Raw genomic sequence first — 15281 nt, forward strand, 5'->3', positions numbered from 1 at the left:
CATGCCAAATTTACCTTAATGTTGATATATACATATACATACATAACACACATAAACACTTCAACAGTAATAAGAATTTACTCTGAATCAAGTATGGCCATGGTTCAAGAACACTAAGTCACCCAAATGACTCGTTCCACCTTGCAAACAGGGTTTTCCGTTCGAGCAGGTGCAGAGGGGCGGAGAAAGGGGCAGTCGCGAGGCCAGAAGCCTGGGAGGAAACTTTCGGCTTCTCAAACTTGCGAACGAAGTGCAAACGCCACCGACTCGCAGCTGCTCGCCCAGCCTCGGAGTCCCCTTTCCTTCCCTTTTCAGCCCCTCCCTGGCCTTTCCCGACCTTCGGGACTCCTGCCCGGCGCCGCCGCCCGCGCCGACGTGGCGGAGCGCACAGGTCGCGGTCAGGTGGTCGGTGACGCCCGGGACCGGCTCCCGGGAGGGCGGCGCCAACGCCCGGGGTGGGGACTGCGCGGCGGCCGCGGGCGGAGCGCGGAGCGGCGCGGAGGAGCGCGGCGGGCGGAGCGCCGGGAGCGAGGTGGCACAGACATGGACCGCGGCGAGCAAGGTAGGCGGTGGCAGGCTCCTGGCGACCGCGCGGAGCCTCGGAGCGGCGTCTGGGCGACCCCGACCCGGCACGCTTCGGTGGCCCAGCCTGGGAGCCACTCACGAGCGCGGAGCTGGCAAACGGGCCTCTTCGCTGGAGCGTGAGTGTGAGCGAGTGTGCTCCGGCGTGCTCGAGCGGGTGTGCGCAATCGCGTGCGAGTGTACTGGGGAGGAGAAGTGAAGCGAGAGCCGGCGGAGGTGCTAGGCTACGCGCTGGGAGGACCACTCAGGCAGCGCGCTGGCCTCAGGGTCACCGCCAGATCCTGGAAGTGATGGGGTTCAGGTGGGACCGTGACTTGAGAAGTCTTCCTACCTGCCAGTTAGGATTCTTGGTGGTCTTTGAGCCAATGGCCACAGTGTTTGGATGTAGATATTCGTCATACTAGGAGTCCCGAAACTGTAGAGTGCTGCCTGTCTGCTTGGTTGGGGGAAGGGAGCGTTCATGGTCTGGATTTTAGTGCCCAGGTGAATCTTAGAGATTCCGTGCACCGCGGCTTTCTATTTTCTTCCTAAGACAGCAACTCAAGTGAAATCGCCAGGAATAGAATCATAATGGGGATGTGGCCAGAGTAGGTTGTGGGTTTCGATTGAAATATTGACTACAATGAAGAGCGCTGCTGTGAAACTGGTATAGGTGACGGTTGGTTTACAAATGCTAAAGAAAATACCCAGTGTTTACGAAGTGGGTTTAGGAATCGTTCCTGTTGTGTGCCCCGGTAGGACACTTCATTTTCTGCTTACTTGCCGCCGGTGTTTGCCTTTGGTATGAGTTTCAAGCATGAGTTATTAAAAATATAAATAAAACCATATTTTACTTGTACTGTATTCTATTTGCGATTAATTTGTAAGGTAGAATTTTAACCCTAGTAACCCCCCATTCTAAGTTCACACTGTGTGTGTTTATAAACCTAACATACAATATGTTATATGCTCATGAGTTTGTTACTCATGTACCTTTACACATGCACACACATTGTCTAGATTTTTGGTTTTTGGGGGTTGTGTTTCCTCTTTCAGCCTGTGTGGTTGACTGAATTAACTAAGTAACTTGACCTTTGTGGGTCAAAGAGTTAGAAAGTTTGTCTTTATAAACCTTTATAAACCAGTATTATTTCATCTGACTTTTCATGCAGACTGTCTGGGTAAAACATACGTGTGTATGTGATTGGTTTGTGTGTTCCATGCGTGTCTGTGTATGTGTTTTTGCACTGCCACGTTTAACATGCTGATATTTTTCAGTAACAGCTTGTTACTTTGAAGTGTGCCAAAGTGCTGTTTGGTTTAGGTGTCTGGGAGGCTCGCAATGGACTGCGTGTTTTCGTCCAGCAGCTGCCTCAGCCGGTTAAGGCACTGTGTGGTTTATGGGATTTTTAAGTTCCTAATTCTAGGAGTTGTAAGGAGAGTCATCGTAGTGTCCAAGTGTTTCCTGTGTGTGACATAGTCACTTGTCTTGCTGTCATAGTTTGCAGCTGGACACCCTGCCCCTTTGGAGAGTGTGTGTGTGGGGGGGAAGGCCAGCTGCCTTATTCTTGCTAGGAATTTCCCTAAACCTTTGTGACAGGCCTCCTGCCATCAGCCAGACCCCAGGGAATGTAAGTACTCAGCAAGGCTTGTTGATGCTTTGGATTGAAGTGTCTGTGTGGCTGCTTCCAGCTGCTACCCTCTGTCTCCCTAGTTCCCTTTTCAGTCTCTTTGTTTCCTGCTCCTTTTTTTTTTCTTTCCTACTTCCTTTTCTCTGTGATAAGGCTGTGTTGAGCAGGCCAGATAACCTTACCTGTAAGGGCTTTTGAACTGGCAGTGCAGGTGGGTCTGCCCTGAAGGAGTGTGCCTGCACTGCCCGGCTTCTTGCGAAGGGCTGGCCTGTGAGATGTGTGGATTCAAATCTGGTGCTCACCAGCATCCCAGTGTTGGCTGGGATGCAGTGTAGCAAACTGTGATTATGTCCTTATTTAATTGTAAGGTCATTATTTTTCGTCCCCAGAGTATTTCAATCTAAATCATAAACTTTTTGGACTTACATTTTCTTTTTTCTATAAATCCCAGCCTCTGCTGGCCTCCATCTTTGGAGGCCCCTCCCCTGTACCCCTTGACCTTGATCCCCCTCCCCAGGAAAGTTCAAGACCACTCCCATGGGTTAGGGTTATTTAAACTACTCGCCAGAAAATAAATGTGTGGTTTTCCCTTTTTCTCTCTGGTGGTCACAGTTGGCGACTTCTCATTCCCTTCAGGGCCACCTGGGAGTGCAGGTGTCTAATTAAATCTGGACATCTTTTAATCTGGTCTGACTTGGCTTGATTGTGATTATTTTGTTTCACCAGAGAGCTTGCAGTTAGAAAATATTCCTAAAACTTTCCTTTCTTCTTTGTTTTGTTTTGTTTGAGTCAGAGTTTCTCTGTGTAGCTGCCGTGGCTATCCTGGAACTTGCTTTGTAGATCAGACTGGCCTTGAACTCCTAGAGATCCACCTGCCTGTGCCTCCCGAGTGCTGGGACTAAAGGACTTAAGTTAAATGTCCCCTTCTTGTCTTACATGAACTCTCTTGAGAAGGCCTTAGATTTCCTTGTATGATGCTGGTGCCGTATATTTTGCTACTGATCTTTTTGTTGTTGTTGTTGTTTTATTCAAGACAGGGTTTCTCTGTAGCTTTGGAGCCTGTCCTGGAACTAGCTCTTGTAGACCAATCTGGCCTCGAACTCACAGAGATCAGCCTGCCTCTGCTGCTCAAATGCTGGAATTAAAAGACTGTGCCACCACCGTCTGGCTGCTACTAATCCCCTTAATAGACCTATAAGCTTAAAATAAACAAATTTCTGTCATGTTCTTTGATACTTTGTAGTCTATGCCCAGGTTATTTTTCTACTTTTTGTTTAGATGTTGGGTACCATGCTCTCTTTCTATTGCAAGGGATCTCAAAAATACCTTCTCTGCATACTGCTCTCCAAGCATGCTCAGGCGTTAGCTGGGCAGGGAACTTACCGTGGATGGTGTTTCCTACGCTGCACCGCTGTGCCACTTGCTTACTGGAGCACGCCTGTGTGACAACAAAGCCCTCCTGTCTCCTTTACTGAATAAATATTTATATGCAAGGACTCCCTTATGTCAGTAAGAGCCTGAGCGCTGTGATAGGGTGGCAGCCGTAGCCCATCTCCTGAGCATGGTGTTCCTGTCAGGGATACTGTGTGTGACAGCCGTAGCCCATCTCCTGAGCATGGTGTTCCTGTCAGGGATACTGTGTGTGACAGCCGTAGCCCATCTCCTGAGCATGGTGTTCCTGTCAGGGATACTGTGTGTGACAGCCGTAGCCCATCTCCTGAGCATGGTGTTCCTGTCAGGGATACTGTGACAGCCGTAGCCCATCTCCTGAGCATGGTGTTCCTGTCAGGGATACTGTGTGACAGCCGTAGCCCATCTCCTGAGCATGGTGTTCCTGTCAGGGATACTGTGTGTGACAGCCGTAGCCCATCTCCTGAGCATGGTGTTCCTGTCAGGGATACTGTGTGTGACAGCCGTAGCCCATCTCCTGAGCATGGTGTTCCTGTCAGGGATACTGTGACAGCCGTAGTCCATCTCCTGAGCATGGTGTTCCTGTCAGGGATACTGTGACAGCCGTAGTCCATCTCCTGAGCATGGTGTTCCTGTCAGGGATACTGTGTGACAGCCGTAGCCCATCTCCTGAGCATGGTGTTCCTGTCAGGGATACTGTGTGTGACAGCCGTAGTCCATTTCCTGAGCATGGTGTTCCTGTCAGGGATACTGTGTGTGACAGCCGTAGTCCATCTCCTGAACATGGCGTTCCTGTCAGGGATACTGTGACAGCCATAGCCCATCTCCTGAGCATGGTGATCCTGTCAGGGATACTGTAACAGCCATAGCCCATCTCCTGAGCATGGTGTTCCTGTCAGGGATACTGTGTGACAGCCGTAGCCCATCTCCTGAGCATGGTGTTCCTGTCAGGGATACCGTGACAGCCGTAGTCCATCTCCTGAGCATGGTGTTCCTGTCAGGGATACTGTGACAGCCGTAGCCCATCTCCTGAGCATGGTGTTCCTGTCAGGGATACTGTGTGACAGCCGTAGCCCATCTCCTGAGCATGGTGTTCCTGTCAGGGATACTGTGACAGCCGTAGTCCATTTCCTGAGCATGGTGTTCCTGTCAGGGATACTGTGACAGCCGTAGTCCATCTCCTGAGCATGGTGTTCCTGTCAGGGATACTGTGTGACAGCCGTAGCCCATCTCCTGAGCATGGGGTTCCTGTCAGGGATACTGTGTGTGACAGCCGTAGTCCATTTCCTGAGCATGGTGTTCCTGTCAGGGATACTGTGACAGCCGTAGTCCATCTCCTGAGCATGGTGTTCCTGTCAGGGATACTGTGTGTGACAGCCGTAGCCCATCTCCTGAGCATGGTGTTCCTGTCAGGGATACTGTGACAGCCGTAGTCTATTTCCTGAGCATGGTGTTCCTGTCAGGGATACTGTGTGTGACAGCCGTAGCCCATCTCCTGAGCATGGTGTTCCTGTCAGGGATACTGTGACAGCTGTAGTCCATCTCCTGAGCGTGGTGATCCTGTCAGGGATATTGTGACAGCCGTAGCCCATCTCCTGAGCATGGTGTTCCTGTCAGGGATACTGTGTGTGACAGCCGTAGCCCATCTCCTGGGCATCGTGTTCCTGTCAGGGATACTGTGTGTGACAGCCGCAGTCCATCTCCTGAGCATGGTGTTCCTGTCAGGGATACTGTGACAGCCGTAGCCCATCTCCTGGGCATCGTGTTCCTGTCAGGGATACTGTGTGACAGCCGTAGCCCATCTCCTGAGCATGGTGTTCCTGTCAGGGATACCGTGACAGCCGTAGTCCATCTCCTGAGCATGGTGTTCCTGTCAGGGATACTGTGACAGCCGTAGCCCATCTCCTGAGCATGGTGTTCCTGTCAGGGATACTGTGTGACAGCCGTAGCCCATCTCCTGAGCATGGTGTTCCTGTCAGGGATACTGTGACAGCCGTAGTCCATTTCCTGAGCATGGTGTTCCTGTCAGGGATACTGTGACAGCCGTAGTCCATCTCCTGAGCATGGTGTTCCTGTCAGGGATACTGTGTGACAGCCGTAGCCCATCTCCTGAGCATGGGGTTCCTGTCAGGGATACTGTGTGTGACAGCCGTAGTCCATTTCCTGAGCATGGTGTTCCTGTCAGGGATACTGTGACAGCCGTAGTCCATCTCCTGAGCATGGTGTTCCTGTCAGGGATACTGTGTGTGACAGCCGTAGCCCATCTCCTGAGCATGGTGTTCCTGTCAGGGATACTGTGACAGCCGTAGTCTATTTCCTGAGCATGGTGTTCCTGTCAGGGATACTGTGTGTGACAGCCGTAGCCCATCTCCTGAGCATGGTGTTCCTGTCAGGGATACTGTGACAGCTGTAGTCCATCTCCTGAGCGTGGTGATCCTGTCAGGGATATTGTGACAGCCGTAGCCCATCTCCTGAGCATGGTGTTCCTGTCAGGGATACTGTGACAGCCGTAGCCCATCTCCTGGGCATCGTGTTCCTGTCAGGGATACTGTGTGTGACAGCCGCAGTCCATCTCCTGAGCATGGTGTTCCTGTCAGTGAAATAGTATTTAAAGGGAAAAAGGAATGGTTACCAGAGCCAGAAACCTGAGGAGAGAAGAGGCAGAGGGGAAGAACAGTGGAATGATGCGTTGTTCTTTAACCATTTAGCCTTAGATATAGCCCAGATCTGGGATGTCACTTATTTAAAAGTAAAGTAGGTGTAGAGAAGAACGGCTAATCCAAAGGTCTCCTCGGGTGACATCAGGGGCGGCCTGCCCAGGTTATTGCTCAGCACCCTCCCTTTCCATATGTCTGCATGGATCTTCCTTAGGCTTCCTCCACTTACTGCTTGTATGTTTTTGTGACAGCTTGCCTGACAGTCCCAAGGGGGAAAGCTGAGTAGTGGGAGTGGCTGAGGTCTTTTAGCAGATTCTCTGAACTGAATGTCAGAGCAGAACAAAGCATCCTTGGGAGGAGCCTTTGCTGCAGGCTAAGCTCATTTTATACCCTCTTGGGGTTAATTTGCAGCTTTCCTTGTTGACCATTGTAAAATCTCTTTTGAGACTGGCTGAGTACCAGCTGTAAAGATACCATGGTTTTACATTTTTAATTTAAAGAAGAGATCAAACGATTTGTTGGTTGATTGGTGGTTTGATTCAGCAGGATCTTGCTAGGTAGCCAAGGCTGGCCTAAAACTTTCAGTCTTTCTGTGTGCTGCGTCAGAGGTGGAGGTCAGTTGCCTGGTGATTCAGGTTACCTAAGTTGTTAATGAAAATTGAAAAAAAAACCCCCACCAACATTAAGCTCTAAAAATATGTGGTTTTTTGGGGGGGAGTTAAAATAATTTATTTTAGAAAAATTAGAAACGGGGAGGAATAGAAAGAAAATAAAATTGTTTTTGTTTTGCTGGGGCTGCTGGATGAACCCGGGCCTGGGGATTGAACCCAGGTAAGGGCTCAGACAGTGAGCCAGGTGTCCAGCAGCTTCATTGTTGTATGTGTGTTTGTGTTCAGAGGCCAGAGAAAAACAAGTGGTTTTATCTCTCTCCACCTTACTTCTTCGGGTAAAGTCGCCCACTGAGCCTGAAGCTCAACATTTTAGCCAGGCTGGTGAATTTTCTGTCTCTGTCCCTACTGATGGGGTCACAGGCATTGGTAGTGACCTTGCTTTTCACATGGGTGCTGTTTTATTTTTGCTTTTCAAGACAGGTTTCTCTGTGTAGCCTAGGCTATCCTGGAACTTGCTCTGTAGACCAGACAGGCTGCAACCTCAGAGATCTTCCTGCCTCTGCTTCTGAGTGCTGGGATTCACTGCCATCCAGGATGGACTGGGGTTTTGAACTCAGTTCCTCATGGAGAATAAGCATTCTGCCATTCAGTATGGACTGGGGTTTTGAACTCAGTTCCTCATGGAGAACAGCACTTTTGCCAATTAAGCCGTTTCCTTAGCTATTTGTTTGTTTTTAAAGACGTCTCTTCCAGTTCTAGACTGACCTTAAACTTCTCGTCCTCTTGCCTCTGCCTCCCAAATACCACCAAGCCTCGCCATAGTTTTATTTTTAAGGCCATTTGGACATGCCTGTTCATACATATATTATTTTATGTCTAAGATAGGCAATATTTAGCTTGTTTCTCATTAATAGGCATTTAAATGTCATGTATGGAAAAATTTCTCTTTATGTAGACCAGGTTGTCCTTGAACTCATGGAGATCCTCCTGTATTTGTCTTCTAAGTGCTGGGGTTAAAGGCTTGGGGTTTGTTAGCATTTGGACTTCCCTTCCTTACCTCTGTTTCTTTGCCTCTGGTATGGAGAGGGCTTTCATGGGAGCATTATCTCATTTGAGGATGAAAAGATGGAGCCAGAATGCCTTCCTGCACCTACTGCTGCTCAGTTTGTTTTGCACAGAGCAATCAGTAAGTTGGTTTGAATGAGAATGATTCCTATAGGCGCATGTATTGAATACCTAGTTAGTCCCTATACTGTTGCAGAGGGGGTTAGGAGGTGTGGCCTTGTGGGAGGAGGTGTGGCCTCTTGGGAGGAGGTGTGGCCTTTGGGAGGGTGTGGCCTTGTGGAAGGAGGTGTGACACTGGAGTGGGCGTTGAGGTTTCAAAAGCCCTGTGCCAGGCCCAGTCTCTCCCTCATCCTCCCTCTCTTTCCTCTCCCCCTTTCTCCTCCTTTCTCTCCCTCTCGCCCCGCCCTCCATGCCCCCTCTCCTCCACTCTTGCTCTTGCTTGTGGATCAGGATCCACTGCTCATGCGCCATGCCTGCCAGTCAGCGTCCTTGGTCATGGTGTCTCTTCACAGCAGTAGAACGGTAACTTGACAGCCAGAGGAAGCCTGTCTTGGCATGTCGTGTCCTGAGCTGGGATTTTCCTGCCGGAGCAAACTGCAGGAAATACGCGTTGTGTGCATCATGCCTGTGGGAAGAATTCTTAGAAGAGTGTGACTCTTTTGATTGTTCCAAGTCCCGCTCCATGGGAAGTGCCAGTTATCCCACTGGCATGTGTGAACGCGTGCTTCCCCACACCATGTGGTCGGTATTCTTGCACATTTCCAGCTTTGCTTATCTCACAAAAGAACGGTGACTCATCCCCTCCCCCCCTTACCACCGCACCTCTATCCCCCTCCCTATTCTTCTCCTTTATTTGGAGACAGGGTCTCACCAGGTAGCCCGTATTGACCTCATTCGTGGTAAGCTTGCTGCCGCAGCCTCAGACGTGAACCTCTCCATCTTTTTCTGACAGGAACATGTATCCACGTCTTTGGATGTGCACGACATTTATATTTCATTTTCGGTAAAGCGTTAAACTGTCGTCATTGCCAGTTTCTCCATGGTACTGTCTGCGTTTCCCTGTCTTGTTTTGCCAGGTGCGACCTCCATCCATGAGATGAGGTGGTGTTTGCTCTTCCTAGCTTGCAGTCCCTTCTTTGACTTCATGGTGATTGTTTTTCCCAAGCAAAAATACTAAGCAATTATCTTTTCATTTATAGCTTCTAGCTTATGAATCATTCCTAGAAATGCCTTCTTCACTTGGACTTTATGTTTTGGTGGTTTTATTTTTTTACATTTCAGTCTTCCATCTGGAGTTTATTTTAAGCAGAAGCGTTTCAGCACCTCAACCTCCCCCCATACAGTTCGCTGCCCAGGCACCCAACACCATTGCTTGCCTGGGGGTTTCCCCCACCTATTCCAAACACCGCTGTAGCAGACACTAAACTCTTGCCTGTTTTTTCCTCTTTGATTTGCATGCTCACTGACAGCAGGTAACTTCACAGGCTGTGCACAGTCTGTGGGAGGCGCATCTCCCTCACTGATGTTTCCTTTCCCATGCTGTCCGAGTTTCTTCTTTACCATTCCTGCCAGATTTTATTTCCAAATGAAATTTCAGTTAACCTCGCAGTGAACTGAAAAGAAATGCCAGCAGTTTATCCTGTTTTCTTGACTGTAGAAACTGGTTTGCTTTCTCCTCATTCCCTTTCCTTGCCTTTTTCCCTTCCCCTTCTCCCCCTGCCCCATATCTTTCCCTGTCTCTCTTACCATGCAGCTCAGGATGGTCTTGATCTCATGGTCCTGTTGAGTACTAGGATTACAGGCATGCTGTCGCATACAACAGCATAGTCTGTGTGTGTCTTGAAATTGATTACCTTCAATAATGTTTGTCAGAATCATACCAAATGTGTATAATTTGTTTTGGATGCTATTAGATTATAGGAAATTTACCACAGTTTAAAAAGAATGATGGTTTTATGCTTCACTGTGGTATGGGTAGAAATGGAGTCCTCCGTCAGGTGGCTGTGTGCTATTGTCTCCTCCTCTAAGAGTTAACCCAGTTGGGTTGATCTAGCATCTGGCCAAGGAACCATTCCTCACTGAGGTAGTTTCACCTTAAGCTGTCAAAGAGGTAGGAGGACTAATTACCCCTTAATGAGATGATGTGCTTTTCCTTTCCCAATTCCAGGCTTTTCTTCCTTTGCCCCTGGTCCCATCCACTGTTCCCTGGGGTCTGTCTGCTTCCTGAGTCCTGGCACAGAAGGTCATAACTTCTGCCTTCCTTCTCTTCTCCCTCATTCTTTGGCGCACTGGAATATATATATATATATATATATATATGTAACCTTATATTATATATATGTAACCTTATATTATATATTATATATATTATATATATGGAATATATATATAAGTAACCTTATATTATATATATATATTAATGTTACTTTGGAACTTTTTACTCTTTCTTTAATGCTCCCTACCTTCATTTGGTTGCTCCTTTGCCAATGTGGCTGATGGCCATGATGGCTTAACCAGAACATCATGACTTAACCAGAACATCGGGGCTTAACCAGAACATCGTGGCTTAACCAAAACATCATAGTTTGCTTTCTCTCTTTGCTTCATCTTCCTTCACGGACAGCTGCCGAGATCTATCGCTTCTCTGCCATGGGGTTTTCTTGGAAACTCCAGTAAGAGAGCCGTCTTAAATTCTTCTATTAATGAGAGTAAGAACCCCAAGAAGTGACCCTGATTTCCTTGGTGTCATGTGATGACCTTGAAGAGACTCCCAGGAATTATTGGTGACACTGTCATTGGTATGTTGACACTGATGTCTCTACTCTTCGTTGGCTGTTATTTTTGTTATTATAAATAATGCTGTAAGAGAAGTTGCCAACTTAACTAACGAGATTTAGTATTAAGAGTAAATGCCTTTAGGTGACATTTTAGGCATATTGTATTCCTCCAAGTGACCTTTGATACTTCTTTCTTAGAGTCTGTCTTCTGTCTTCAAATGCTTTCATTATCAGTACTAAAACAGTGGGTTTAACTGTTCGTTTGTGAGCTATACCTTAGCTCACAAACACTGCTTCATGTTGCAGACAAATGCACATTCAATTTTTAAAGTTGCATATAAAAGATTGGGAACTCAATGGCTCATGAGTTCCCTGCTGCATCCTGAGTTTGTTGGAGCCAGTGTGGACGAGCATGGACAGTATGGCCCAGCCAGTAGGGCGAGAAAAGGAAAGAAAGTGGTTTATCCAGCCTGCTAGAGTCTGACCTCAGCTTGAAAGGAGATATCCCTGGAACACCTCTCCATACTCATTGTGGGTGTTTGCCAGAGGCAGTTCACAAGTGTGAGCCATATCACACACTTACTGAGTGGAGAGACCACTAGAGTGAACGGAGTCAGACGGGAGTAGACAATAAAGGCTAAGAATCAGGGAGAGAGACTGGCTCAGCCAGGAGGCAGGAATATATGTCCTAATATGCTCCTAGCTTTCTATAAACCACAGTAAATGTGCTTTGTAAATAGAAGAGATGGGTGCTTTCCTTCTGCAGTGTTTGTAAAAAGTGCTATGTGCGCATAAAGTAGACGGCGCTGGTTAAGTTTTTATTCAGCAGAGGGTATTGGGCATGGCGCCATGTCATTGCTTTAATAAACCAAGTTCTTTGATATTTCAGTGTTACTCATGTCTTCTCAGCCTAAGATACACGGGAGATCTTGGTACTGTTTGTTTGTTTATTTATTTATTTACATCTCAGGCTGCTCTGGATCCGGATGTAGATGACCTTGGACTTCTGATCCTCCTGCCTCCCCTTTTCAGGTACTAGGATTATAGGTGCGTGGGACTGAACTTGATTTCCGTAGTGCTGGAGACCAAATCCAGAGCCTCCTGTGCTGGGCAACAGCCACTGAGCCACACCCCAGGCCCCTTATTGTGTTCTAGAATAGCTTCTTTGAACATGTGTGAAGGACGTAGGGCCTGTTTCTCTTGACCAGGAAAAAGGAAAACACTTTGTCCTTGTGGAGCATTTATCAAAGGCACGCTTTGCCGCTGCTTGGACACAGGGTGTGTCGAGTGTTTTGTCCCACCTGCTGTGGAGGATAGTCTAAAGCCATCTGTCCTAGTTGGAATTTTATTGCTGCCAGGAGACACCGTGGCCACACCTACTCTTGTAAAGGGAAAACATTTAGTTGGGGCTGACTTAGAGTTCAGAGGTTTAGTCCATTATCGCTGTGGCAGGAAGCATGGTGGCAGGCAGGTAAACATGGTGCTGGAGAGGGAGCCGAGAGAGTCCTACATCTGGCTCCACAGGCAGCAGGAGGTGACCAAACCTGGCTTGAGCTTCTGAGACCTCAAAGCCCACCCCCAAGGACACTCTTCTCTAACGAAGCCACACCCACTTCGATGAGGACACGCCTCCTAATAGTGCCTCTCCTTGTGACCCTATGGGGAGCATTTTCTTTTCTTTTTCTTTTTTCTTTATTTTCTTCTTTTCGAGATAGGGTTTCTCTGCATCTTTGAAGCCTGTACTGGAACTAGCTCTTGTAGTTGGCTTCCAACTCACAGAGATCCACTTGCCTCTTCCTCCCAAGTACTGGGATTAAAGGCATGCGCCACCATCGCCTGGCTATGGGGCCATTTTCATCCAAACCACATCATCCTCCTAGTAGATGCCCAGACATTCAGCTAGCATTTTGTATGTTGTTTTGGTAGTGTTTGATTTATAAATACACTAATAATATGGAACAGTTGTAACAATGAACCTTACAGAGTGCTTCTGTCTGGGACATTTGTCTGTCTGTTGTTTTGAGACCCCAGGCTGGTCTAGAACCCGCCGCAGTCCTCAGGCTCACTCCTCTAAGTGCTGGGGTCACAGGTGTGAGCTGTCATGTCTAGCTTACTATTTCCAGAGCATGGTTTTTCCTGAGCTCTAAGAACCGAGGAGAACAAACCCACAACTTACAGCGATTTGCATCAGAACCCCAGGTGTGATGCCCACGAGAGTTCCAAGAGTTCCACTGCTTGCTGTCTCTGGGTCTCTCAGCACTACTGCCGTTTTCATCTGCTTGTGAGGGTATAGGCAGCGGTCACAGCTTCCCCAGATTTACTCTGCTGACTGTGGAGAGCCCACAAAACCACTGCTCTCCCTAAACTTATGGTTTCTCAGAAAGTGACATTGAATCAAAAACCAGTTTTGTTTTGTTTTCATGATTGCTGAGCAGGACACAGCACACTCTTTAGAAATATTTTCCTCACGGTTAATTAAAACGAAATTGGAATCTGAAGGTGCAGAGGAACGAAGTCTCAGGCCTGCCTCCCATTTGTGTGTTGTTTGGAGTCTTTTTAGTGTGACGACATTTCTGGAGTGTTCTGGAGTGTTTTCTGTGTGCTGGGCTTCATACTAAATGCATTGAGGTTCCTTTTTTTAAACTTTGTTTATTTTTAATTTTTTAGACTCGTGACAAGCCCTGGGGGCAGGCGTTAGTGGTGACGCTGCTTTATCGAATGAGTTCTGCAGAGCACAGTGCTTGGCACAGACCGATCTGGGCTTCTGATCTGTGGTGTCAGGCTAAGACGTGCATGTCATTGTCCAACTTAACATCATTTAGAAGTCACCCAGTGTCCCTTTTCCCTTGAAGGGCAGTAGCATAGCTACTGTAGAGTGTAGAAGGTGGCCTGTCTGTCTGTCTGTCCTCTCGCTTCAGAGTTAATTTTAAGTGTTGAGAGGAAAGCATTCTGGGTATGAAGTCACATCTGGGTTCCAGATTTCCCGTGACCTTTTCTGGTTCTGAGACGTTGGATAAGTCAGCTCACCTCTCTGACACTGAGAATGCCCCAAGTGCTTGTGAAATTAGGGGAACATCTGAGTAGCTACAGGTGTTCCTGATCCTGAAGCGGCAAGTTAGGTGACTGTGGAGAACTTGAACTCAGTGGCTCCCAGTGCAGATGAAATGTTGTTGATTTAGAGACACTTCCATGTGGTGACCACCCGCAGGCTTGGGTGTAGGCGGCCATCTCCTCTGTCTGCTTGGGACTCCAGCTTTGCCCTATTCTGCTAAGCCACTAGCTGAAACAGATTTATTCCTTAACCAATAAAAGCAGCACATAGACAGAAGGAAATTCCACACCACAGGGGCAGTCTGGACTGACAGACAAGGGAAGTGGATGATGGGAAAACCACCTACCTGCCAGGGAGGAAGCCAGCAACTTCATTCTCCGAACCTGGACTTGCAGAGTGCGCGGGCCTGGACGTTCGCATAATCTCCATTCATGTGTTGGTGCCCTAGTGTGCGGTGGCATTTGGAGGGGAGGACTTCGGGAGGTCATTTAGCCTGAAGGTTGGACTCATGAATAGGGCTAATGCCTCTCTCTCTCTCTCTCCCTCTGTGTGTGTGTGTGTGTAGGTTAGAGATCAATGTTGGTTTTTTTGAGACAATGTCTTTAATTGGCATGAATTCTCCAGATAGGCTCGGCTGACTGCCAAGGAGCCCCAGTGGTCTGCCTCCCCACCTGGGATTACAAACACAAGCTACCTTGGCTGTTTATTTTTAACAGCAACTCCCCCCACCCCAACCATGGGTTCTGAGTATCGAACTCGGTACAATGCTTGCACACAAGTACAGTTTGAGGCATCCCCACAGCCCAGTTAGTGCCTTTTTAGGGGAGAGACAGGACAGAGATGATCTCTCTGTCTACCACATGAAGATGCAGCAAAAACAATCTGTGAACCAGAACTAACAGCTTCCACTGGGCTCTCCGTCTGCTGCCACCTTTGTTTTGGACCTCAGTCAGGAGCTGTGAGAATTCAGTGTCATTGAAGCCACTCTGCTGTGTGAACGGCTGGAGCTGGTGAGGACCAAGTATGGTAGGAGTGAGTGGTGCCAGAAGAGGGAGGAAGAGTGTTCGTGGGGAAGACTCAGAACACAGAGACAGAGTTTGGAAGCCCCAGAAATGGCCTTGCCTGCAGGTGCGTTGACCCTGGGGAGCGTGAGGGCCTTGTGACTGAGGGTTAGGAATTGGGGTTAAGAAATGTCACTTGGTGGTTGAGTAGACCGTGCGAAAGCCAGATAGGGCGAGTCTCTGTGATCCAGGCCAGAGTTGAGAAGGCTGTGGAGTGTGGGTGTGTTGGGTTCCTGGGAGGCCTTACAGGAGAGTAAATCAGATGTCTAGAGACTGAGGTGGGAATCTGAGAAAAGAAGAGCAGTTCATACTGGATGTGGAAAAGCTTTGGTAGTCAACACAGAAGGACTAGACTTCAGGAAAGAGGTAATGCATTTATTGAGAGCAGTTCGTGTTCCCATTGCCCAGGCTGTGAGGCCCACTCTCCCGCAAACCTAGCTGAGGCACTAACGGGAT

General features: G+C 48.2%; 1 protein-coding gene across 1 annotated transcript in view; it reads left to right on the forward strand.

The window, feature by feature from the left end:
- The first annotated feature begins 252 nt into the window (after window positions 1-252).
- LOC121432359 (tumor protein D52) overlaps window positions 253-15281 on the forward strand; it is a 94932-nt gene continuing 79903 nt past the window's right edge. Inside the window, exon 1 of the mRNA XM_041630233.1 lies at window positions 253-562. Coding sequence (XP_041486167.1) covers window positions 544-562 — 19 coding nt within the window. The 5' untranslated portion in view covers window positions 253-543. The remainder of the gene's footprint in view (window positions 563-15281) is intronic.

This window comes from Microtus oregoni, unplaced genomic scaffold (assembly GCF_018167655.1).
Source record: "Microtus oregoni isolate MIOR12 unplaced genomic scaffold, Mior012 000034F_ref0000314, whole genome shotgun sequence".
Lineage (NCBI taxonomy): Eukaryota > Metazoa > Chordata > Mammalia > Rodentia > Cricetidae > Microtus > Microtus oregoni.